The sequence below is a fragment of the Paramacrobiotus metropolitanus genome, unplaced genomic scaffold, assembly GCF_019649055.1.
Source record: "Paramacrobiotus metropolitanus isolate TYO unplaced genomic scaffold, Prichtersi_v1.0 Parri_scaffold0000050, whole genome shotgun sequence".
Classification (NCBI taxonomy): Eukaryota; Metazoa; Tardigrada; class Eutardigrada; order Parachela; family Macrobiotidae; genus Paramacrobiotus; species Paramacrobiotus metropolitanus.
In genome coordinates, this window is record NW_026570270.1 from 332,061 (window position 1) to 355,024 (window position 22,964).

Genomic DNA, 22,964 nt, shown 5'->3' on the forward strand with positions numbered 1-22,964 from the left:
AACACGGTTGACAGGCGTTTCGTAATACTCGTATACCGAAATGTGACACTCACAACGGCCCTGCACTGCAGCCAGGCCATTCCGGCAGAAATCCTCACAACCTGCCAGCGCCTACTGCGTAAGTTCACATTTCCCGGGCCGCTTGAAGCGTATAAGCAATACACATCAGATCCCTACAATACCCCGCACTGCGTTATTGTGCCAACACACACTTAAGAGTGGCGAAGCGCTCTGTAAAGGAGGATTACGTATTAGATAGGAGCGATGATGGCCGGGGAGATAAGTTTACAATGGAGAGAAATGTCGTCAGTGTGCTGCGGCGCCGCGATCGAATGAGAATTGATGAGACAGGCCAGAGCCCTTTAGTGGGCCGGGCAGCTGTCGCGCGGTGACATGTGCCATATATTCCGGATACAAATCCGCCGCAGCAGCGCGGATTGGATGTCCTCTCGCGCGTTAGCGGTTTGTTATGCAAAGGCGACGGGTTATCGACTTATCGTACTCGCTGACCCTTATGTGCCATAACAAGGTTTTCAAAAATATTGCGCTGATTGTTTATAGCAAATCAGACTAAGTATGGCCTTGTGCACTTCGAGGTTGCCCGCATTCCGCACACTTTTACTGTACAATATGCGGGTTTTGCGTGCCGGACGCCAAAGACAGAGAATTCTCTGCGCTGTTCTGCATTAGAAAACTTGATAGTTTTTTTGTTAATCTTGTACAGAAGTATAAACTTGTATAAAAAAACTAATCACCACAACCAATTTTCGAAATGTATTTGCCATGTGGAATAACGCGGAGAATATCGTGTCTGTGAGGTCAGCCCGGTCATGCACGCGGATGCCCGTTGTGAAAATGTCCGGATTGCAAAAAACGTCGAAGTATGCAAAATGTGGAGAAACCGAACAAATTCTTGATGCTGCCATATAGTCAGTTATTTACGTTAACAGTATACGCGTAAGTGAGTGAATTTGAGTTACGTAAAAATTGCTGTAAGTTCGCGTAGTTTTCCATTTTCGTAAAAGGCAGGCAGTCGCAGAGAATGACAAACTTTCGGCTTCTTAAACACTGGGATGTAGAGACTGGCCTGGGAAAAGATGAACGAAATCAAATATTCACATTGCCAATCATCATGTCATTTATCATTATAACAGGAAATCCACAAGTTGACGATGACGCTCCATGATTTACATAGCAAGCCAGCTAAACCGGCAACAAAAAATCCCGGGGCACCCAAAAATCTTTTTTTGACGGCCGGCTCTAAAAAGTGACAACACTGGCTGGCACTGGGCAATTGTGTCGAATTCACTGTCAACAACTTTCACAGCTCCTCCTCTCTAATCTTAACAGTAAGACTGTCAAGGAATAGTTAAGGAATGAGGTTTTAATGTCCAGCAAGTGTCCATGGTGCAATTCTTAATCAGCAATACCGCTGTACTTTATGCTGCAGGGGATTGTTGACGTGCGTGTATTTTAAAAGAATTTGACACTAAAAGTAAAGGTTTGTAGACTAAGAATTTAAGATTCACCCATCTGACCGTTTAAGATTCACCCATCTGACAGAATTATAGTAAAGTGACCGTCCGCCACTTTACTATAATTCTGCAAGCACATGTTTTTCTGTTTAACAGTTAAAATTTTGTTAGCACACATACAGTAGGCACTCATAGTAATCGTTGCACATCGAGGCGTTCGAGCGGGTTAGTCATTAATACAGAAGACTTTTTTCCGGCGCAGAAGAACAAAGACAACATACCTCATCCAAAGATCGACCAATCGATAAGGTCTGCTAAAACGCAGCCACTTCGATCAGAAAATCATCACAATGGAAATCTAGTATAAGCCGACTGAAAGCTCGAAAGATCAACGCAGCTGTCGTCGTGACTCGTGCAATTCCGAACGGCAGAACCATTCGCCGACACTGCCAAGCGATAATCAAACCGAACCTTGCTAAACGACTCAGAAAGGGTAGCCAGGAATAAATTGCAACCCGCCGTGTCCACGGCAAAATAATGCAACAGTACATAGAAACATGTCGCCAGAGCGCCAAGAAAAATCCGGGATGATAGTCTACTAATGGAACTGGACAATCCCCACCATCATCACCATGTGGGAGGTGTGTCGCCGGTATGGCAAACAGGGGATAAAGATACAGATTCACCTTCAGATTGCCCTTCTCAAAGCAACGGGAGCCATCGACGCCCGAGTGGCGGACAAACAAATTGCTGAATATTAAGTCCGCGCTTCACTAAACGACCTTTTATTAGGATTTAGAACGTCGAGCTGCTGGACGGTTTACTGAATCGATTAATGCGATTAAAGGATATTCCTAAAGAAATTTTTAACCGCTCGGCTCAAGAGGTTTTTAATCCTTAAGATTATGATAAAAACCACGCTTTAGCTACTCACTTTTATAAATTGGTAGTGAATCTAGTGAGTGGTTAAAATCACATTTCTAAAAGGTCGCTTAAAACTGACAATCAGTCGATGTGCTGCAGCTTCTGCTGGCTATACTCAGGGTAAAGCAATGGCTCGTCAGCCTGGTGAGCCTAATGCAACTTCCATGTTATCTGTAACGGCTGTACATACGTAGCTCTACTCTGAACTAGTATGTTTACGCAATTAGTTTAAATTTGGGCAGGCTTCCTGGCATTTTTACGCAATTGCAAATAATTTAAGGTCGCCGCGCATGCAAATATTGTTATTCTGGTGGCTGTCACTAAAATTTATATGCATAAACCAAAATTTTTTTAAAAAGATATTCAAATGCACAGTACATGCTGATGCACATAAAGGAACCATAAGGTTTTTGCGAGATTACTTTTAAAACTTGAAAGCGTACCTTTTCCTGGATTTCCGGCTCCTTGTCTTCGCGCTGTTCGCCTAATAGGGCTCGCGACAAAACCAACAGCAATAGATGTAAGGAAAACATGTTACGGGCAACAGGCAGCAGTGCCAGCTGTCGAATAAGGGCTTGGCATGGGAGTTCTTCTCTAGATCTCTTCTTATCACATCGTCAAAGGCTGGATACAACGTTAAAAATCCCCACACGAGCGAGAGCGGATAAAAGCATAGTACCACTACCACTGAAGGGCTGTTATATGCACCTCCACTCTTACTACGAATAAGGGCAACGGTTTCGGCAGATTTCGGAGTTCGGACCGTTGAGTCATCCTATGTACTAACGCTATAGGCATGGCTGGAGAACTCGAATTTCGAAGGGATTTTATAACAATCGAAACATACAGTTTAAGAAAAATAACGTAAAACCCATGGAATACCGTACCAACACGATTTACTGTAACACGTCAATGCAACCAACAGGCAACAGCCAACAGGCAACAACAAATAAAGCAAAACTGGGCGAGAAAAAGCCGCATACTTTATTTCTTTTGAATTGCTACCGTATTTACAGTAAATGCGTGAAGCAATGGCCGCAGGCGCCATAATATAAGTACGAGACTGTGCAGACTATAATAAAGTAATACATCGAAACGAGCCAGCGCGCGCAGAGCAGGATAAAGTGACGAAGTATCGGGAAATCACATAGGACTACATGTCTGTTGCCTAGTAGGCGTCGAAACACTCGGACCGGACGCCTCCCGCTTGATCACGTCACAGAACTCGGGAAGGTGACAGACAAGGTAATGTGACAGGAAACGGTCGACGTACGGGCGGCGTACCTGTGTTAGGGGTCAGCATCGAATCCAACGCAGGAATGCGGCCTCTGTCATGGAAACAGCACAACGTCGGCTAATTTAGACGAAATGTTCTATGTGATTAGGTCGCCTATTTCCGCTCCCGGTTACAAGACTGTGTATTGTAATCAGTAAAATCTTTTACTTTATCAAAAACTTGGGAAAAAAACGTTCCGATCAAGTTTTATGATTTGGGTTAGTTTTCACGTGATTTTCGACTTCATACTCTTTATATCATCAATTCGAGTGAATATGCTCAATCATTTTCAGTTGCTCACGTCAAGATCGATCAATAAATTTAGCACTTTTACTCACGTACATACGTAAAGCACTGGAACCCGACCAGGCGTTTGTTTTACTGCATCGTTACACGATTACATACTGTATGCTACCGTGACCTTTCTAACACTATACCTTATGTTTTACTTAGTAAATTATGTTTGTCTATCACCACATTACTTCCGAATTACCACTGGATTTTACCGATGATCTCCAAGAAGCTATGACAACATCACTGCTATCTTCACAAAAACTGGGGAACGATATCTGTGAATATCTTCAACGATCTTTTGAGAAACTTCAACAGTACGAAGAAGCCTCCATACGCTAAGTCTATCGGAAAAAAAAGCCACATTAACGCAACTGGCTCTGTCGACACCACCATGAAATCTGGATAGTCCTCTGTTTTTCCAGCTATCTGTACCATTAAAATCTGCAATAAACAGTACTACTCTACGTGGAAATTCATCAAATTCTTTGCAGTCGGTAAGCGGAAAGGAACCAGGTTCAAGTCGACGAATCATGGTACTGACGAAATTACGCCTCGCCGCCATGCTGACGAAAATTACGGATTCATCTTCGCGCGAGAAGTAACGAAATAATTCACAACTTAACGTAGCGCATGACTCGAAATCTTGTACTGGCTTTTCCTGCTTTTGGGATCTGCTAACTTAATGCACCTGTTAATTGCAGAACTATTTAAAATAATTCAAAACCTTCATAATATGTTGACAGTAATCTTTTTTTCTGGCTGACTTAATCAATTGCTAAATTACAGCTTAGGAGTTAGGACTAATAAGACACATAACCCCATACCCAGATATCCGTACGCATGTGGCAAGTGCACTTGTACGACAACCGGATATTTAGCTGAGTCGTACAGCGCACTGCGCTGCATACTTTCGGAATGCGGTGGGTGGGACTATGCGTCTTTTTTGTCCTAAGCTGTAACTTATAAGCTTAAGTAATCATCATCTAGGCTTTATCTGTTTTGCGCTCAAAGCATCCCGATGCACCAATGGACAGTAATTTTCCGTCACCCTGCGCCAACGACATACCTGCATTCGATCCAGTTACAGCCGCCGAAGTTATTAGCGCCGTTTTCAGTTTTCCTAGCGGCTCTGCTGGAGGTTTAGATGGTCTCCGTCCGCAGCACTTAAAAGACATGCTTAGTTCCAAAGATGCTGTCGAGTCTCCACTACGTACTGCACTGTGCAAACTAGTTAATTTTCTTGTGGCCGGCAAGTTATCAGAGGAGCTGAAACCTGTTCTGTTCGGTGCAAACTGCAAACCTGATTGCCGTGTCAAAGAAGGATGGCGGCGTTCGACCGATTGCTGTAGGAAACGTTTTGCGACGACTGGCTGCCAGCCTAGAACTCAATAAAGTTAAGTTTTATGTGTACACTCTGTACTAAACCAGACTAGACCAATTAACTACTAGATTTTCTATGGATTTTGCGTATGCTTTCTGTTGGTTTTCTGTCGTGGGTTCTTGGCAGAGTGCCTTTATTGTTCCCTTGTGTTCTCAATAAAGATTTTGCGGCATTAGCTCGCCTTTGTTTCGCTATTTCTGATACAAGTTTCTCGAGAAGTACGAGAACATCGTTTCGCCAAAGGCAGGATCAAACTCTGAAAAATCCCCAAACGAGCGAGAGCGGATAAAATACAATGGATTCGGCACATTTCGCGGCGCGGAATCGTCCTTGCTACTAACGCTATAGCTATGGCTGGAAGTCTGGAAGTGTTCGGATCTGGAAGAAATGTTAAAACAACCGGAACGAAAATAAAACATGACATAAAAACCAGGCAATATCGTGTCAAAACGGTTTGCTGCAAGTCTGGGACATTCATGCAAGAGCAAATCAATACAACACAGCCGGAGCGAATACCGTATACGGTATAAAGTAAATACGATAAACTCTTACAATAAGCAATAAACTCTGTTTCTTTGGAAATGCTATCGTGTGTAACGCCATGGAGTGATGAGCGGAGGCGGCATAATACTCGTGTATAAATGTTTCAGTATAAAAATATAAATACGGTAGTTACATACTGTATTACGAGTGTATCAGCCTTTTCTTTAAATGTTAATGTAATTACTGTATCTGAATGAAATCTGTAGGAATACATCCATTAATATTATTGACGGGCCGAAATTTAGTGGATGCTTCGTACGTAATATAAAAAAATACACTGCCGCAATGGGCAAGTTGTGCGGCATGGCTTAATTTTCACCCGATTTCTGACTTCATATACTTTAATTTATAATTATTCCATTGCAATATTATGCATTCATCTACGCTATTTTACTTTAGGCGCCAGATCGGCAGCGTCTGCTGCGCGTACCGTACTGGCCGCATCTTACAGTATGTAGGTGTGCGCAATACCGTGCTCTCAGTTATTATTAAACGGTTTCACCTTCTTAAAATGGTTTAAATCCACAAAACCAAAAACAAAAGGAACAGATCGTTGCAACTCATCGCTTTTAAAAACAGGGTTTTTGATAACCCTGATAGCAAAATTTAATAGATGACCTTTTACACAGATAAATGTGTGGTGGTATTCGTTCCAGCCTTTTACAGAGATTAGCGCCAGTAAGCAATATTGGCAGATTCGTGCACATAGTACCACGTCCCGTAAAAAGATTTTCCAGGCAGGATAGCCTTTCATAACTGTCCTGGAGTAATCTCGATTGCGCAGTCGAGCAAAGCCATAAAATCAACAAAAGCGTAAGGGCTGTGACAGCACTTCTTGATAATAAGTTATTATTAAAAGATTCAACTAAAATTCAAGCATCTGGAAATTTAAAAGTTGGGAAGCATGCAGAAAATAAGAAGCAAGCGAAGGAATGAAGAGACCCAACGGTCGGCTGAGAATTCACAAAGAAAGAACAGGAAGACACAACGACAAATTTATCGAAAATGGTTCCTCAGGACACTAAGTGTCCTGCTACTTATAAACATTCGTAAGGTAGGCAGTGACAGACAAATGCCAGATGAATTTCGATGTGATGTACGTGTACTTCTCCTGTCACAGGAGATCTTTCGATGCTGGCATTACTCTCGCAGTGTCACGATAGCTTGCTGAATGGGATCAGCGTTGATCATCATGCGGTCATGTTTTTTCATACTCGGAACACCTCGTTTATCCCGTATATGGCCATTTTGCTCCATGTGGATAGATGCACACACCGTAGATCAACCTCGTCCCATACCTTCGGTGTTCCGTCCGAGTGAAATCCGCTGAACCTACCCAACAGGATGTGCACGTGGTTAACTGTAGTGTATAGTGCGAGTTCACGTACGTACAGGTACAACGATGTGTATTCTCGTGAATTTGAATACTGTCCGATGCCCATTGTGCCGTAACAACTGGTATTGGAAGTACCAGCATTGCTACGTTATGTTTTTTAGTTGGTTGTTTGCTGCTGCTGTACCGAGCGGACATAATAAAGATCATGCCGTTCGATACATATAATTATGACACTAACCGTTTTCCAAAATAAATCACAAAAAATATGAGAATTTATTGATTTCGAGCCATATTGAAAGGACCACATTAGATTTCGAGCCATATTGAAAGGACCACATTAGAGAGTACTTTCAGTACTCGTATACGTACTCGCACTACTATTACTACGCAGTATTAACTATTATCAAACTGCATTAAAGGAACCTTTAAGTGGCGTCTAGTTCCTACTTCCTGCCCCGTTCTTGGAAAACTCACGGATTTGTTCTTACTCAGATCAATGCTACTTCGAGATTCCGGATTCGGAACAATTAGTCACTCCAACTACTAATTAAGAACAACAAGTAGAACGGCAAGAGTCGTTCAACTTATTTTTTGCTTCAGTGTTTAAGTTTGGAAATAATGCGATCGCGAGGGACTGCTGGGAGTGTGTTGTATATAGTCCCTTCTCGTGCTAACTGGGACAAATTTTTTATTTGAACGTATTTCGTGAGCGATGCTTGCCTTTAAAAGTATGGATTGCGAATAAAAATTTATTCTAGAACCATTGGTCAATCCACGCATTGAAGACACAGCTTTTTTTACAAGGAATAGTGATTACGATACTTATGTAAATACTGTACTGTACTCTACTCTGTAGTTGAGAAGCTGCGTTCCGCAATACGGTGCGGCTTAACAACTGTTTAGATGATAGTACAATTAAACATTTATCACGGAAGCCGAATCGCTTTAACCCAAACTCTTAACACAAAATGCATCGCAATGCTTGCTATTTAGTGCTAGCACCGAAAGAATGGAGGCATAAAAAACTCTTAAAATCACAGATCTTAACATTCCATGGAACTGATATAAATGCAGTGTATAAGTACGTACTGCACTTAATTACTTTAAGAGATGTCTGTTTTTATTTGGACAAGCCATTCAAATTTTGTAGCAAGAATCGAATTAATTTCCGCAGCGAAATTTCTTTTAAATTATCCGTTCCAGTTATTGAACCGGGGAGGTTAACCGCGCTATCCCCTTATATTCTGCGAAGCACGCTCTCGCTTGCCGGGAAGCGTATAGCGGCAGATTCCAAACAGTAAGATCAATATCCAAATATTTTAATGTTTATTAAGCTAAAATTGCGTACAAAAATTTATAACCCATCTGGAGACAACGCAACACGACACAGTTTGACGGAATGAGTCTACTTAAATTACTGTACTTATTATGAGTGTGTGCACAACGCACTCAACCACTTTCTCATTGAACCCCGTTGCAAGACCCGTCTGTCACTTCCGTCCGTCAGATCCGTGGCTCTGTCTCTGCTTTACTAAACCTTTCCTTTGCAAACATTGGTTCTCGTCTTCTCGAATTTCCCCGATTTTTAAACTAGAGCGAATAGCTACATTCTACAGTCTACACACATTTGCTGCAGATTGCTCACCTTTACAAAACTGCTAAGTTTAAGCAAAGATCGCTGCCTCCAATAGGACCACAGCGAAAAAGTTCAATGGCATCAATTTTTCCATACCCAGTAACTGTATCGACCGGCAAATACACGGTATACACCTATGGTAAAGTTAGTACAAGTTAAGTTTTTCCGGGCATGTTTTTTGACTTGTAGTTGTATCCGAGTATGGTCATCAGTGTGAGATCATTAGTGTGTGGTGCAAGTGTGCAATAAACTACGAGCCGTGACCGTGGCGTGAATAATATTTGTGGTACTCAGCGATAACCAAATGGCTGCCGGTGGTAGTGGGAGTACTACGACAACATCGGCCGCTGCCGCAGCTTCCGGTGGAGAAGGAAATAACGCATATGGCTTGCTGCGTTTTGAAGCGACTGTCATGACGTCGAGGTCGTGCCAGTTTAGGCATCGATTACCCGGTAGCGCAGATCGTGGATAACAGGCGTACGTCCGGAAGACGAACGCGAACGTGAAGTGGGCCACCTACTTCAAGCTGCAACAGCAGGCCGCAAAAACGCTGTTGGAGTATTGCAACAAGCTGCCGCCGAAGGCTGCGCATTTCAAGCGGAAGTTCTGGAGAAGAACATGTCCTCTATCTGTATGTTCCTTAATGGCGTGGCCGGCGCTGCCACTCGTTAGTATCTAATAACGAAGGACTTCTCCACGTTGGAAAAGCCCTAGAAATGGCGCAGCAGTACAAGGTGACAAAGAGCAGCAGCAGCAGCCAACCGGCTACGGAAGTGCCTGACGTTTCATCGTGCGCAGCGCGGGGCAAGGGTGCGGCTAAGATCGTAACCAAGGTCATTGGGGCCGAGCTGGGGGGTAGAAGCAGCAAAACGGTAAATAAAGGTCACTGTATAATGTAATGTTCAAAGACAAGTTCAATGCACTCGGCGGTTTTCCGTGGCGGAGCCGGTATTCACAAAAACAAGACAGGCTTATACCCGTTATCTCGTAAAACGGTCCTAGCAGCAAATATTTGGCAACCTTGCTGTTTTCCTTCTTGCTACCACGCACAACAAAATTTTTAGAAATTTTCGCGCTAGCAATAATCCATATTTGTGATTATTTCTTCTAGGCTCCGGCCATGAGTGCCAGCAGACTCTAAAAATTTTGTTGTGCATTTTCCTAGTAGTCATAGATTTGGTGGTGGGAGTTTATAGGCCAGAATTGATTATACTGATCTTGGTCAGAGTTTCAATGATGCGAAACACTGGCTTACGGGGTTGTGTTTGCTAAGCCGAAGACCAAATTAAAGTTCTTGCACTTACAGCAGGAGGTAATTGCGAATGCTCTGCCAGTCATCAGGATAGCTCAGGGTACGAATCCAGCGCGCACGGACTGCCCCGACCTTTGCTAGCATGTCCTGTGTGACCGGCGGGAAGTTGTCGTCCAGCGCGCGCATCAAGCGGCGTGTCATATGGAATCTGCCTTCGCTGCAGTGTATATGCAGCTTCGGAATAGTGATCTGCAGTTTGTCAATGGCCAGTTCGTGCGCGTGGCGTGTGAGACTCACCATCCACTCCCGCTCGTGCGCCGGCAGGCGACAAGGAATCGCTCCCACGCCGGAATGTCGCTCATAGTAGAAATTACTCACAAAGACATCATACATTTGTCTACCGAAAAGGTCAGAAATTTTCCAGTTGTGCAGCAAGACGGAGTTGCAAGTGTGTTTATATAATGTTAAATCAATCGCTGCTCCGTGCTTCAAACGCGACTGTTTTTGTTGAGAAAGTCCCACAGGTTTGACGTTAATGTGATCTTTGAGAACAAGCAAAGGCAACGTGATTTTCATCGTACGTAGCATAGGATACAATAAAGCTGCATGGTCAGGCGGGAAGACCTTCAATAGGGTCAGACTAACTGTCGTGGAATTGATGCAGCGGCTTAGTAAAGAGGCCGCTTTGAAGCAGTTATCGGAGTCTCTTTTGAGGAAGCACTTAGCACCATCGGCTTTGAGTTGCCAGCAGCTTTCGAAGGAGATGCTGACGTGTTCCATCATCCGAGGGTTGCTTAGCAACAAATGCCATAAGGCACACGCTCTATCAAAACCAATACACCGTATTAATACGAGAGTGGAGTTTTTATGAGAAATGGCTTCGCTCGCCACTGGGCTTCGGGTGAAATTTTTGCGGACATACTGAACAGTCGGCAGACCTGTACGGCTACACCTATCTACCAAGCAGTGTTCGGTAAATTTTAATAAAAAACCTATTGAATAGACAAAGACACTGTCGGATTGCAGCGTATGGTAGCGTTAGGGGTGTCTGAAGTTAAACTCTGAACTGTATAAGTACCGGTAAATGACATCATGGATTAGTTTGTGAATGTAAGAAGTGTGTCGGTAGAAGGGAACGGCATAAAGGTATTAACGATATTATTTTGCGAGCGTTATGTAAGGATTGAATCGTATCCCGAGCCTGCTGGCTGCGAAAATGAAAAGCGTCCGGATGGCGCCACGCGATGGAAATGGTACCCGGGACAACCTTTAGTATTGGAGAGAAGACCTGTAGAGACACGATGGCGGATTCGTATGTCGACGCGAGCTCAAAGTGTGCGGGGCCTGTGGGCGCAGCCGCCGCACTGGCATTCACCAACAAGATGGGGAAGTACAAGTCGCTTACCGATCGATGTTATTACTTATTTTTGTCCCCATTGCATGTGAGACATTTTGCATTTGTGTGTGAGGCCGCAATTTTTTAAAGGCGGGGCGAATTTAAAGTACTGAAAAGGGGCGTGGCGAGGCTGGCGGACGTGTCACGTGTTTCTTTTCGCCATACTTTGAGCTCGGCGGGCCGCCCCCTTCTTTCAAAAACCTTGTGGTGGGCCTGATTGTTTTGTTAAATTGGAGATCGGTAAGAAATTGTTTGTCAGAACGGGGAGAGTCGTGCGACTTGTTTTTTGTTTCAACGTTTAAGTTTGGAGATTATGCGTGGCAGTGTAGCCAGTGCTGTTAGTGTATTGTGCACAGTCCCTTGTCTTTATTCTTTATTTCTGAGATGTGAGTGCTGCTCAGTGGTCACTGATGTGCTGAGCAGTGCTCACTGATAGTGATGTGCATAAGGCTGCATATACTGTATGTTAAATTATTGGTGTCATTACGATAAAAAAAAACAGCCGTACTTTGCGATTGCTTTATTCGGCTAGTTGTTTCGAATGACTTTTCTTAAATATTCTCTGTTCTCTTCGAAGGGGGAGGGGGTAAAGTGGTCTGCAGATATTAAAGGAGCTTGCGTTTTCTCAATTCAGCTAGGGATCTAGAGGGCTTCCTATTATTTCGTCCACCATTCATTTTGTCCACCATTCATTTTGTCCACCATTCATTTTAGTGTGCATGGAACTGTAAGGTGGACAAAATGTACAGTGGACAAAATGAATGGTGGACGAAATGAGTGGTGGACAAAATGAGTGGTGGACAAAATGAAGGGACACGATTAGAGTAGTTGTGGCTTGCGGAGATTCCGGTTTTTATGCTGACATACTGTACGATAGTTTTGTTCATCTCTCATTAGTGTTTAGTGGGTTTACGAACATTACACTTTGTGTTTCTTTGTCATTGCATCGAAAATGAAGGTGGATTTCTCAACGAGATAAAAAGTAATACTTGTATCAACCTAATTTATTTCAGGCTAATAGTTCGTACCGTTTGGCTTTCATTTGTGAATGTAGATCCAAATGCGATAATATGTCGCTCAGCAGTGAAAGCGTCAAATCCTGGATGCAGGCAGTCAACATTAATGCATCAACATCGAGATCTACCAGAATAATAAAATGCAAAATTCAAATAAAATATATATATTATTTATGCATATATACAAACAGTCCCGTCTTCAGCTTTTTGGAAGGGGTGGGCGCACCATTGTTCTTCCCGAGAAAGAGCAATTGCGCCAGTTCCAAATTTTCCTTTTTTTAACATGTAAGGTCCGACGCCAGTTGCGCCAGTCTGTTGCGTCGCCAATTTGAAACTCCAATCCTAGTAGATATGTTTTCCATGTTTTTCCGAGCAGAAGTACCCAATTTCTAACAGTTTTTCTCACCCATTTCCATTTCATAATTTTTTGGATCAAACTCATTTCCTTCCACCCTCGTTTCACCGTTCCCATTTTTAAAATTTGTAACCAAATACCTCCGCAAAATAAACGAAGAAAAGATTGTACGTATGCACTAATGCACACAGTAGTTTATTTCGCATTTCACTAAAAAGATGGTTAAATTTCGTAAAGATAACATTTACGACAGTCCACCAACCGGCTTCGCGAGGGATATTCTCATGTGCTGGGAATGCTAGATTATCGACAGGTAGTAGATAGGGGCGGCTGGTCAGATGTGTTTCCAGGATTTTCGGCAATATTTCTTCCATCCACTGAGTCTGTTGCGCGTCTGTAGGGAGGCTGACGAAGACAAACAGGCAACCCTCAGATTGGATGCGCAGGTGAAACCGGCAGCAGTCCGGCAGATTTTCCCGTCCTGATTTCAATTTAGCTTCTATGGCGTCATAAACGTGCTTGATGATGCGAAATTTATCAGCAGGCTCGCTGAGAACGATCCTCGCTTGGCCAAACGGGATAAAGTATTTGGTATACAGCAAACCGCTGCGGCATTCCAGCAAGCATGGACCGGTGGGTGGTAGCGCACTAGCCACTTGGCGCAGATGGACCAGCTCAAAACCAGCTTTGTGAGCAGAAGCATCAGCTTCGGAAATGTCAGTTTCGATGCAGAACATTTGATAACCATCTAATGTCTGTAACAAAACAGCCGGTCGAAAACGAAACGGTCCGTCAACTTCATCGCGCAGTGCCGCAAATATTCGACGTTCTACAGGAAGCTCGCTTTCCCAGTACGATGGGAGAGGCCAGACGTTTTGCATGTGCATCCAGCGAGCTTCGAATGTTGTGGAGCTGAAATGTATGAAGGCGTGGTTGCCGTCGATGTCCTGAATGTATCCCAACAGCCAAGTGTCGTCAGGCATCCGAACAGCAACACTGTTATGATAGTTCATTTGGTTGGCGTCCGCCAACAACGCCTGATATGGAGGCATTGTTTCTAGCATGTCCACAATTTCCTAGAAAAACAACGGAATTCTGTTACAAGGATTTCAGTGCACTTTGCCGCTTTAAAATTAGACCATTCATATTTCGACCTCATCTTCAGTCTTGAATACGGTGTCTTCAGTTTTGTGTTCTTCTAGGTATATCAGAATTTTTATTTAAAATTGTTTTTGTTCATTTAGGATAGGCAATGACAAGCGCCTTTTTATTTTACTTGGGCAGCTCGTGACCTCGGCTAAAGCATATATCGCTCGGCGCACACAAGCCAGCTTCTTGAGTCTTGCTGGCATCCATTTGGTAAATGTTTCATTCGAAAGCTCTTTCGTTCGCTCTTTCTTAATTGTTATTTGTTATGTTTTTGTAAAGAAGACACTAGGCGCGATGCAGAAATCTGAAAACCAAAACAGGGCCGCCTTGAAGTAGTGAAACAAACCGCTAACACTGCGATTTGTTTGGCGGTGGTTCGGTTGAGACTTGTCTGTCGTTACTGAACCAAAAATTTCCCATTTCCTCGAAATGTTCTTTAATATGTAAGTAATGTACTGACCAGACGAACGCAGTTTTAAGTGCAGCACAACCTGTCACGTGATACTCAATTATTAATTAATGGTCGATGTTGCGTGCACGGAAAACACGGGTTTAGGCTAAGTGCACGGGTAAGTTATTTCTTTTTAAATCGCTTAAAATTAAAAAAAAACTTATTTAAATCCGATTTTCGGGTTGGAATATGAGGACGGAAACCAAGCGTTTAATTGGTCTCTAATGATGTTAGACAAAGTACAAAAGGGGTGGATACGGTCAGGGAATGGATTTCGCAAGCAAAAGGGCGCTGAATACGGCGGCTCTGTGTTATCTCAATATCAACCGAATTTGTTTACGGGCTTGACCAGGGAACGGCAATATTCGAACCGTAATCGATGCGAGGAAATCTGAAGGCTGCATTCGAGGCCGTGAACATCACTCATTCCCTTGTGCTACTGACAGGGTTGAAAAAAGCCTGACCCGAAAGATGAAATTTTTTGAATTTACAGCCGGTGACTGTCAGATAACTTATCATATTGCAAATACCTTAAACCATGCATCAAGCCACCAGCCAGCCAAATGCACGTTACGTGCTTAAACAGTGTGGCGTGGCGCGCTGTAGTATGGGTTTAAGCGTAACCCGTGAATTTGTTATTTCGCTGTATTTACGAATGCTAAATTTATCGTCAGGTTTGTACTGTAGTAAATAAAGGCAAAAAATTAGAACTTTAAATTACAGCCTGCAGTATGAGTTTGCTTAGATAAGACAAGACAATCTGTAATAAAAGTTGCTCAAATTAGTTAAGAACCTAGACTATTAACTTATACATCACACGAACCGGGGCCTTCTTGTCTCCGCGGAAAGCACCATTGTGAGCTACATCATTTTTGAATACTTTTCGAGCAATAAAAATGTTCGATTGTTCAAAGAAGAAAGAGATATAAATTCGCAGAATCTCACAGGGTGAAGATGGTTGGTTACTGCATGTATGTACCAAAAGTCTGGTTATTTAATTACCCGATTTTCTTGAAACTTTGCTGTAAAAGACACATGGTCATAAAGTCAGAAAGCGAACCAATATCAGATTCATTATTCATAGCATTTATTTCCGATTTTAAAATCAATTTCAAAAATTTAAAATTCATTTCAAAATTACGGGAAAGTGCTTTGGACTTGAAACTGGTTCACTTTTGTTACGGACTGTTGTGCCGTACAGTAAATATACCGTATACGGCAGTACTTACAGACTAAAAGTTACAGTACTTATAATGTTTGGGGGCTCTAATTCAAATAATAATTACGTAACACGTATTAAAGCTCGCTGGTAAAACCGTAAAGCACTATAAGTCTATAACCGACTGTCAGCTTCGCGCTCCCGCGAAACCAGCATTTAACCATTATTGTACTGTATTTGATTACAGTAAATGAATTTTAAATCCCTGCGCCAAATATGGTTTCTGCGAATGTTCTACAATACTCTAAGATGCACATATTTTACTGAGTAGATTTACTTGTTTATAAATCAACTATGCTTTATGAAATACAAAGTGCTTTACAAAAAATTCGTAATAATTTAGAATCTTTTATAGAATTTCCAGAATTTGACTTCGCGCGTTACAACGTAGCGTCAGCTTCGCGCGAAATTTCATATTTTCTGTAAATTTTACATGGTAAGTTGTAAGTATATTTTGATACAGCCTTACTTCTTGCGGCCTTGGTAAGAGGGTGTCAAATGGAAGTGAAATGGAGTTCTTAAAAAATCTTAAGTATTTTCGCGGAACACTAAAAAGCCATTTGTAGTACTCGTACTCAAGTATTACCCGTACACAGCCAGGCCCGTCTTTAGCTTTTTTGAAGGGGGTGGCGCATGACTTCGCGCCAGCTGCGCCAGTTGGAAAATGGCCGAAAATCAACACAGCAGAAAAGTTAAAAAACTCTGAATACTTCAAGATACACTAATAATTATGGCGATGCTGTCACAGCTTATTAGAAGCGATTAAGGCATTGAGCACTCTTGCCAATGGCAAACATGAAGGCTGAGAAAGCAATGAATGCATCCATAAAAGATTACTCACTGGCAGTGACGTAGAGAGGTAGGGCCTATGGGGCAAAGGGCTCTACTCTAAAGTCTAAACTAAAGTTAAAATCGACTCATAGGCTATCGAGTGCAAAGGCAAGCCGCAAGATAGTTCGATAAATTTGTCGGATAGAGACGAATAAAAGCGCTGAACTGGGTTCGTAATAAGTACAGTAGCAGCAAGGCATGACGCAGAAACAGGAGGCTTTGCATGCCCTGCTGATAACGAAAATCAAAGAGGACATTAAGCTGGAGCCTGGAGCAAATACTTGACGCAAACGGCTGTTATCTGTATTTCGTTTTCTTCTTTAGCCAATCAATGATTGTGCGATATCTCGTATAAATGCCGTATTGAAAAACAATGGCATTCAACTGCGAAAACTGGCAGTATATAGTATAGTATATCTGTATAATGTATTTGCAGTACTTTGTAATTTAGTTTAGGCTTCATTATTTAGCTTTTTTGTCGATTACGTACGGATTGCCAGTATGGTTTCTGACGCGATTTCATATTAATTAATATGCATTACCGACGTTAACTATAATTATCTTATCTATATACTGACAGTCAGTATAACTAACTGCTCGACGCGCATACAATTACTTGCAAAGTTGCAAGTGCAATTACTGCGAGAAACGAGATAGGAGCTGCAAAAATGAAAAACGGAAAGAGTTTTTATAATTGTACTGGTACAGAGTACAGACAGCACAATTAATATTTTCACCAACTCAGCGAAAATGCCTGCACTGCAACGAAATTAGTGATACCGTACAGACGTTTTGTTATGATTTTATTGTGGTTCCGTACTTCGTATGTGGAGGTATTGTATTAAAATCATTAAATTCAGTCCTCGCATTTAGCACTGCTCTGAAGATCTCAGAGTGCGTCAAACTATGAGCATCATTGGTAAAAACAGAGTGTAAAGTATAGAACCTGTACGAGCGCGCAACACAAAAATTAATCATTTCCGGTTTGTTTTTCGGCAATTTTAGAATCCAAAATTGTACAGTGCATGATAACATATATTAAATGTTTATTACAGTGAACATATGTATATTAAAATCCTAGCATTCGTACATGCTACCGGCATCGATGGAAATGCAAACGTGACACCTAATTACTGCATTATTAATGTATATGTTAAGTGTTTACCCACATAATTACGAATTTAAACCTGGAGTCACCGGCTCGGAAGGTATTACAATGGCAGTTAGCAAATTAACAAAGAATTAAAACCTGGCACTGCTGCACAATTCAACGGTCGCAACTTTGGCGGTATCGTTTGCCGACAGCAACAATGCGCCATGAATTAAATCGATTAATCCCGTTTTTTTTTGTCAATAGTATGTGGAAAGGCGGTCTGCAATAATGGCCATGGTACAAAGCTGCTCGAAATATTCCATCTCATAAATTCGCAATTACAGAAGTCAGTGCTTGGGATGCATCTTGTGCAATAAATCCGAGACAAATCCATGATGCTCCTCCTGTTTACCGGCATGCATGTGTCCATCGTTATGACCGTGACCTTGGCTCCCTGTGTCGCCGGCATGATGACCTCGACGATCGGCCGAATGGTCCCGGTGTTGCTTATCATGGTGGACATCCAGTTTATCGTGTCCGTGTCCATGTCCATGTTTATGGTCATCCGGTTTGTGTCCGAAAAGGAGATTATACTGCGGGGTCACGCCGTCCGGGCCCGGGGGCGGCGGGTTGGGCATCTCGTCGGCCGGGTTATGATGATGATGATGGTGACGATGTGGTGAGCGAGAATGCGGGTTCGGTGATGGGGAACGCGAACGGGAGTGATGTTGGTGATCGGCGGAGAGCATTTTTAATGAGGCGTCTTATATACTCGGTGCCTGGTCTGTAACCAACAATACGTGCTAAAATAGACCGATATTCTGGTGGAATAGGTACGTATATCTATATAATCGACAATAGCCGGTAAAAACGTACCAGACAATCAACGGTGAAAGATAAGTACCGGTATCTGGTATGTAATCGACAATAAACGGTAAATTTAGGGTTAATGTAATAAAGAATTCCGTCGTGATCAAATAGTGCGGTGATTACTGGATTGTTGGATGTGGAGGATTCCCGGGTATTTATAGATCTGGCGGAGTGGATGATTGCAGCATTGTTGCCGGTGGTGGTGCGTCAGACGGTGTTCGACAGCGGTGCACTGAAAAAACAGTTAAAACACCCGGTTGGATCGATGGCCGCACAACGGGCGGCTGCTGAAGCGGCCGCGCAGGATGAAAACAACCGGATACTCTTACCGGGAACTGGCTCATAAAGCGGACAATTGAGAAGACAATTGTTCCCGGCTTCCGGGGATGTGGAGCATGGCAGGGATAATGGGGAATAGCTCAGTATGGATGACGAAATACATGTGCTTGTGTAATACTCAGTAATTGTGATCGGCTGCGCTGCGGGAGCCGGTATGTATATACGTCCTCTACGTAGTTAGGCGTGATGTTGATTGTGGTCTGAGAATCCAGGTTGTTTTATACGTTTCTCCACATCTGTGTCGGTGTCGGTGTTGGGCACATTGAGCCTGAAGATGTAGAAGCAAAAAAAGACTAGGAGACGATTTGTATATGACATAATTATGCAATTGTCAATTGTTGTAACTCTCAACCCACCGCGCTTACTTGGATGTTAGCTATGGAATTGTTTCTTCGGGGATTCTGTATATGTGTAGAAGTATAGACATTTATTAATCATGTACATATGCCTATGCTGGATCTATTATATCTATATATACGTGTATATTCGACAATAACAGAATCTCTGGCATTATGGTACAATACAGTACAGTAGTTGCCAATCGACATCCACAAGTATTTACTACCGCATAAGCCGAACACATTTTTCGGAAGCGTTAGTTTGACGTTAAACTTTTCTTCACAATTACTGGATGACGTCGCTTATTGATTATTGTAATTGTAATCAATACCTTGACGTTAGTTAACCTCAAACTACAATCATGTATTGCACAAGTAGTGTATACAGCAGGGTTATTCATGTGATATTTCAGTAACCAGACGAATCAAATGGCTATCGCACCCGGTCATTATAACTGTAACTGAAACCGGCTCAAATAAACCACAAACTAAAGTTAATGTCTTTTTATTATGCGTAATATTACGTGTATTACGTAATACAATGTACGGTATACGACATGCCGGCGAATAATATAGTGCAGCATAAAATTTTGAACATCCACTATACTAATTATAAAGTACTCCGCGTTGCTGTACAAAGCAATTTATACTAACACGAGTAGTATGCGGCAAAATTATTGGATGTATCATGTATCCAAAAGTTAAATTAATTTTACCAGTTAGTGTAAAATGCAATCGTTTAGTGTAAAATGCAAGCGCCTACAAACAACCTTTAAGATACGTGCTATTTCAACGAATGTTTTCGCCCCCTTTTTTTTCTGTAATAACAGTGCTTTTAATAATTTGCGCGTTATAATAAATTTTTGTTGTGGTCGTTCCTATAGGATTTTTCATTGCATTGTTGCATAACGCCAGCGTTTAGCAGTGATTAACTTCCTTTACACTTGTAATCCATAATTATACTGGTGTTGTAAAGCACAGTTCCTTGTTAAAGCGTAGTGTTGTAGCGTGCCGGTATAATATTCAAAACAAATTTAAAGGTATGCCAGCCACATGTAAATGATCGCTTGGCGTATAAACAATTCTTTTGTTCTCATTAAAGTGTAGCGACAACTTCAACACCTTGTCGATGGCGTAACCGGCATGAGTGGTATCACAGGTATGAATTTATATGCAGTAAATAATTATGCATCTCAGTTTTGGCCGGTAAAATGCAGTATGACACACAAGCGCCTGCAGTCATTCCGATTTCTGCTACCGAGTATAAAATACATGTCGCTTTTCAACCATTTTCATCAGCGTTTTCGGCGTTTAACTTTCCCACATAAAGGCGTGGCAGTCCCCAACTTTCACCGGTAAAAATGATGAAAGCCGTCGTTTTCCTTTGCCTTGTCGCCATGGCGGCCGCCCAACGGCAGTACGTGTGGGATCTGTTGAAGCCGGCGTTGAACGCGGCGGAAGTGCAGACTATCCTGGCCAACCGGGACACCAACCAGTACCCCAACTACAACACCATCCCGCAGACGGGATTCAACTGTCAAAGCAAGAAGCAGCCGGGATTCTACGCCGACACCGAGGCCCAGTGCCAGGTGTTCCATCGCTGCGATATCAACGGCAACCAGACTAGCTATCTGTGTGTTAACAGCACCGTCTTCAACCAAGTGACGCTCATCTGTGATTATTTTTTTAACGTCGATTGCCAACGGTAAGGCATTTTGTCTACTTACCTATACGTACGAGTATTTCCACGCAATTTTTTATTAGATTTATTCGAAACGCGTCATCGTACAGTTTATAATACTTTTTAAAAATTTTGTTACAATTACAGTAAATGTATACATATGAATTTCTGATAAGTTTAATATGAACATGCCTACCAGTAGACAAAAATATTTGATTTTTATTACAGGGAACTATGTAATCTGGTTTAAAGTACACATTAATATTTTACATACTGTTTGTGTGTAAATTTATTTATTCGAAATTTCTTTAAATTTTTGCGAAGTATAATATACTTTTATGATTGATTATTTTTCGAGCGAGTACGTGACAAGTGCGCTTTTCACCACGCAGATTCGCAGCCTATGAAGACTTCGCCAACTCCCGCCTGTACACTGACCAGCCGCTCTTCGATACCCCTCCGGCTGACTACGTCCCGCCCGGTGTGGGAGCCCCGCAGATCTTGGCTGTGCAGCCGGTTGCTGCCTTACCTAAGCCCAAGCCTCTTCCTAAACCGCGATCGGCCGGTCGCCGCTAAACTTCCGGAGTGCCCTTCCCAACTGGAGGGTGTCACACGCTTTGCAGTATTAAGGCAACCTACGGTCACCAAAACGATGTCGCTGATGCAGGCGCTTGCATCTTCGCATGACGATGACTTTCTGTAATACAACCAGCTTGATGCTTTTCCTGAAACATTCGGGTGGTCATATGTTGCTCAATGTCGAATTAAAATCGGATGTGATACCAACTGCCGAGTATTTCTACTGTAATCTTTGATTATTTAACTGCAACCACATGGCATACATAATTAATAACATTATATATAGTCATGAACGTATAATACAAAATACGTAGGAGTAGTTTGCATTACAGTATACCGGTACACTGAAGGTTAAAACTACTATAGACTATATTAAAAAATAACCTACTTGTTTCGTCAGTTAGCGCAGGATGATGTTCTATAATTTTAGACCCTATAATAAAATTCTCCGGAGGAAATATGCAGCAGCGAAAACTGGAATACGTACAGCTGAAAATATTTCTAAAAAGAAGATGCATTCTCTTTAATTTTCAGTATTAACCATTTCGACGTAGTACGTACGAGTATATACTGTATGTAAGTACCCGGGTAGCTGTAGATACCATAAATAAATTTTCACATAAGAAATCAGAGCTTAAACACCTTATCAATCAGAGTCCTTGATGTCTCGTATACTACATCATCCGACAACGAACACTGGTGACACTGTAAAAGGGATTCTTGCGGTTAGAAGTACTGCACAATGTACGAGTACAATACATACATGCTTCCTGTGCTATCTGTACAAACAAGTGCTCACTGTAGCGTTTGAAAGTGGTACAATACTAATAAGTCATGAGGCTGCAGTGTGTAATTTTCCGGCCACCGCGAGGCGAGGTCAGCTTATAGTTTACGACTGATTTACCAGATTGTCCTTGTTATAATAGTGCGTGACAAACATGACGCCAGGCCTAATTAAAACGACTTTCGAAATTTTCCTGGCTTTTGGTAAAATTTCAATGAGATTACGGGTTGCCTTAGGAAAGACGGTTTGTGCTACGTCAAGTGTAAGAGTAGGGCCTATAGTGCGGCTTCGTATTGTGCTCGCAGTATATACGAGTATAACAGCTACATCGCCTGCTTGGAATCCTTGATTCCATGGTGGATCATCATCACGCTACAGGAAATAACACATCCACTGCATCGTTACCAATATCCAAACATTCTTTCACCATAGTGTAAATATTCAATTTATTGTGGAATGTAAATATTCAATTTATAGCCGGTCATTTCTGCACGTGATTAATTCTTTCAATTTTGTCTTACTTGTAAGCGTTAACAAAATGAAGTTGACATCCAACAACTTCCGGTGCGTTGCGAAAGCCTCGCTCAAAGCCAATATACCGTAACATTCGCCAATGTCGAAGTAAAAATTAATATGTCGCAGAATCTTAGTAATCAATCATTCTCCAACCTATCGGTTATTACACTCTGGACATTGCATAAAAATTCCCTGACCGTGTGGTTCGCTTTTATGATAACATCTGCAGT

General features: G+C 42.2%; 2 protein-coding genes and 1 long non-coding RNA gene across 7 annotated transcripts; 1 reads left to right on the forward strand and 2 right to left on the reverse strand.

Moving 5' to 3' along the window:
- Nucleotides 1-6,376: 6,376 nt before the first annotated feature.
- LOC129592087 (uncharacterized) lies at nucleotides 6,377-16,762 on the reverse strand. 5 transcript variants are annotated; one of them, XM_055488052.1, is made up of 5 exons: nucleotides 16,545-16,762; nucleotides 13,147-13,960; nucleotides 12,542-12,653; nucleotides 10,170-10,940; nucleotides 6,377-7,225 (listed from the first exon to the last, which is right to left on the reverse strand). In XM_055488052.1, exons 2-5 carry the CDS (start codon nucleotides 13,946-13,948, stop codon nucleotides 7,102-7,104), a joined length of 1,809 nt encoding a protein of 602 aa, XP_055344027.1. In that variant the 5' UTR covers nucleotides 13,949-13,960; nucleotides 16,545-16,762; the 3' UTR covers nucleotides 6,377-7,101. The 5 variants fall into 5 exon arrangements, with proteins under 5 accessions (XP_055344027.1, XP_055344026.1, XP_055344022.1 ...); XM_055488051.1 differs by lacking the exon at nucleotides 16,545-16,762 and adding an exon at nucleotides 16,296-16,534; XM_055488047.1 differs by lacking the exon at nucleotides 16,545-16,762 and adding an exon at nucleotides 16,290-16,534.
- A 695-nt stretch (nucleotides 16,763-17,457) lies between these two features.
- Nucleotides 17,458-19,258, reverse strand: LOC129592189 (uncharacterized). The gene is made up of 4 exons (XR_008690936.1): nucleotides 19,193-19,258; nucleotides 18,827-19,104; nucleotides 18,504-18,729; nucleotides 17,458-18,411 (listed from the first exon to the last, which is right to left on the reverse strand). It is a non-coding gene; the product is annotated as an uncharacterized LOC129592189 (long non-coding RNA).
- A 1,227-nt stretch (nucleotides 19,259-20,485) lies between these two features.
- On the forward strand, nucleotides 20,486-21,631 carry LOC129592183 (U-scoloptoxin(01)-Er1a-like). The gene is made up of 2 exons (XM_055488154.1): nucleotides 20,486-20,879; nucleotides 21,248-21,631. Exons 1-2 carry the CDS (start codon nucleotides 20,536-20,538, stop codon nucleotides 21,429-21,431), a joined length of 528 nt encoding a protein of 175 aa, XP_055344129.1. The 5' UTR covers nucleotides 20,486-20,535; the 3' UTR covers nucleotides 21,432-21,631.
- Nucleotides 21,632-22,964: the final 1,333 nt, after the last annotated feature.

Bases quoted from the DNA above. Each gene is read 5' to 3' on its own strand.
- LOC129592087 (XM_055488052.1), bottom strand. From the start codon at position 13,948: ATGCTAGAAACAATGCCTCCATATCAGGCGTTGTTGGCGGACGCCAAC. The intron at 12,654-13,146 runs GTTGGTGGACTG...TTATTCTGGTAG, and splicing joins GAATATCCCTCGCGAAGCCG to ATCTCGATGTTGATGCATTA. The intron at 10,941-12,541 runs GTACGAACTATT...TGGTTTTGATAG, and splicing joins TCACAAATGAAAGCCAAACG to AGCGTGTGCCTTATGGCATT.
- LOC129592183 (XM_055488154.1), top strand. From the start codon at position 20,536: ATGATGAAAGCCGTCGTTTTCCTTTGCCTTGTCGCCATGGCGGCCGCC. The intron at 20,880-21,247 runs GTAAGGCATTTT...TTCACCACGCAG, and splicing joins TTTAACGTCGATTGCCAACG to ATTCGCAGCCTATGAAGACT.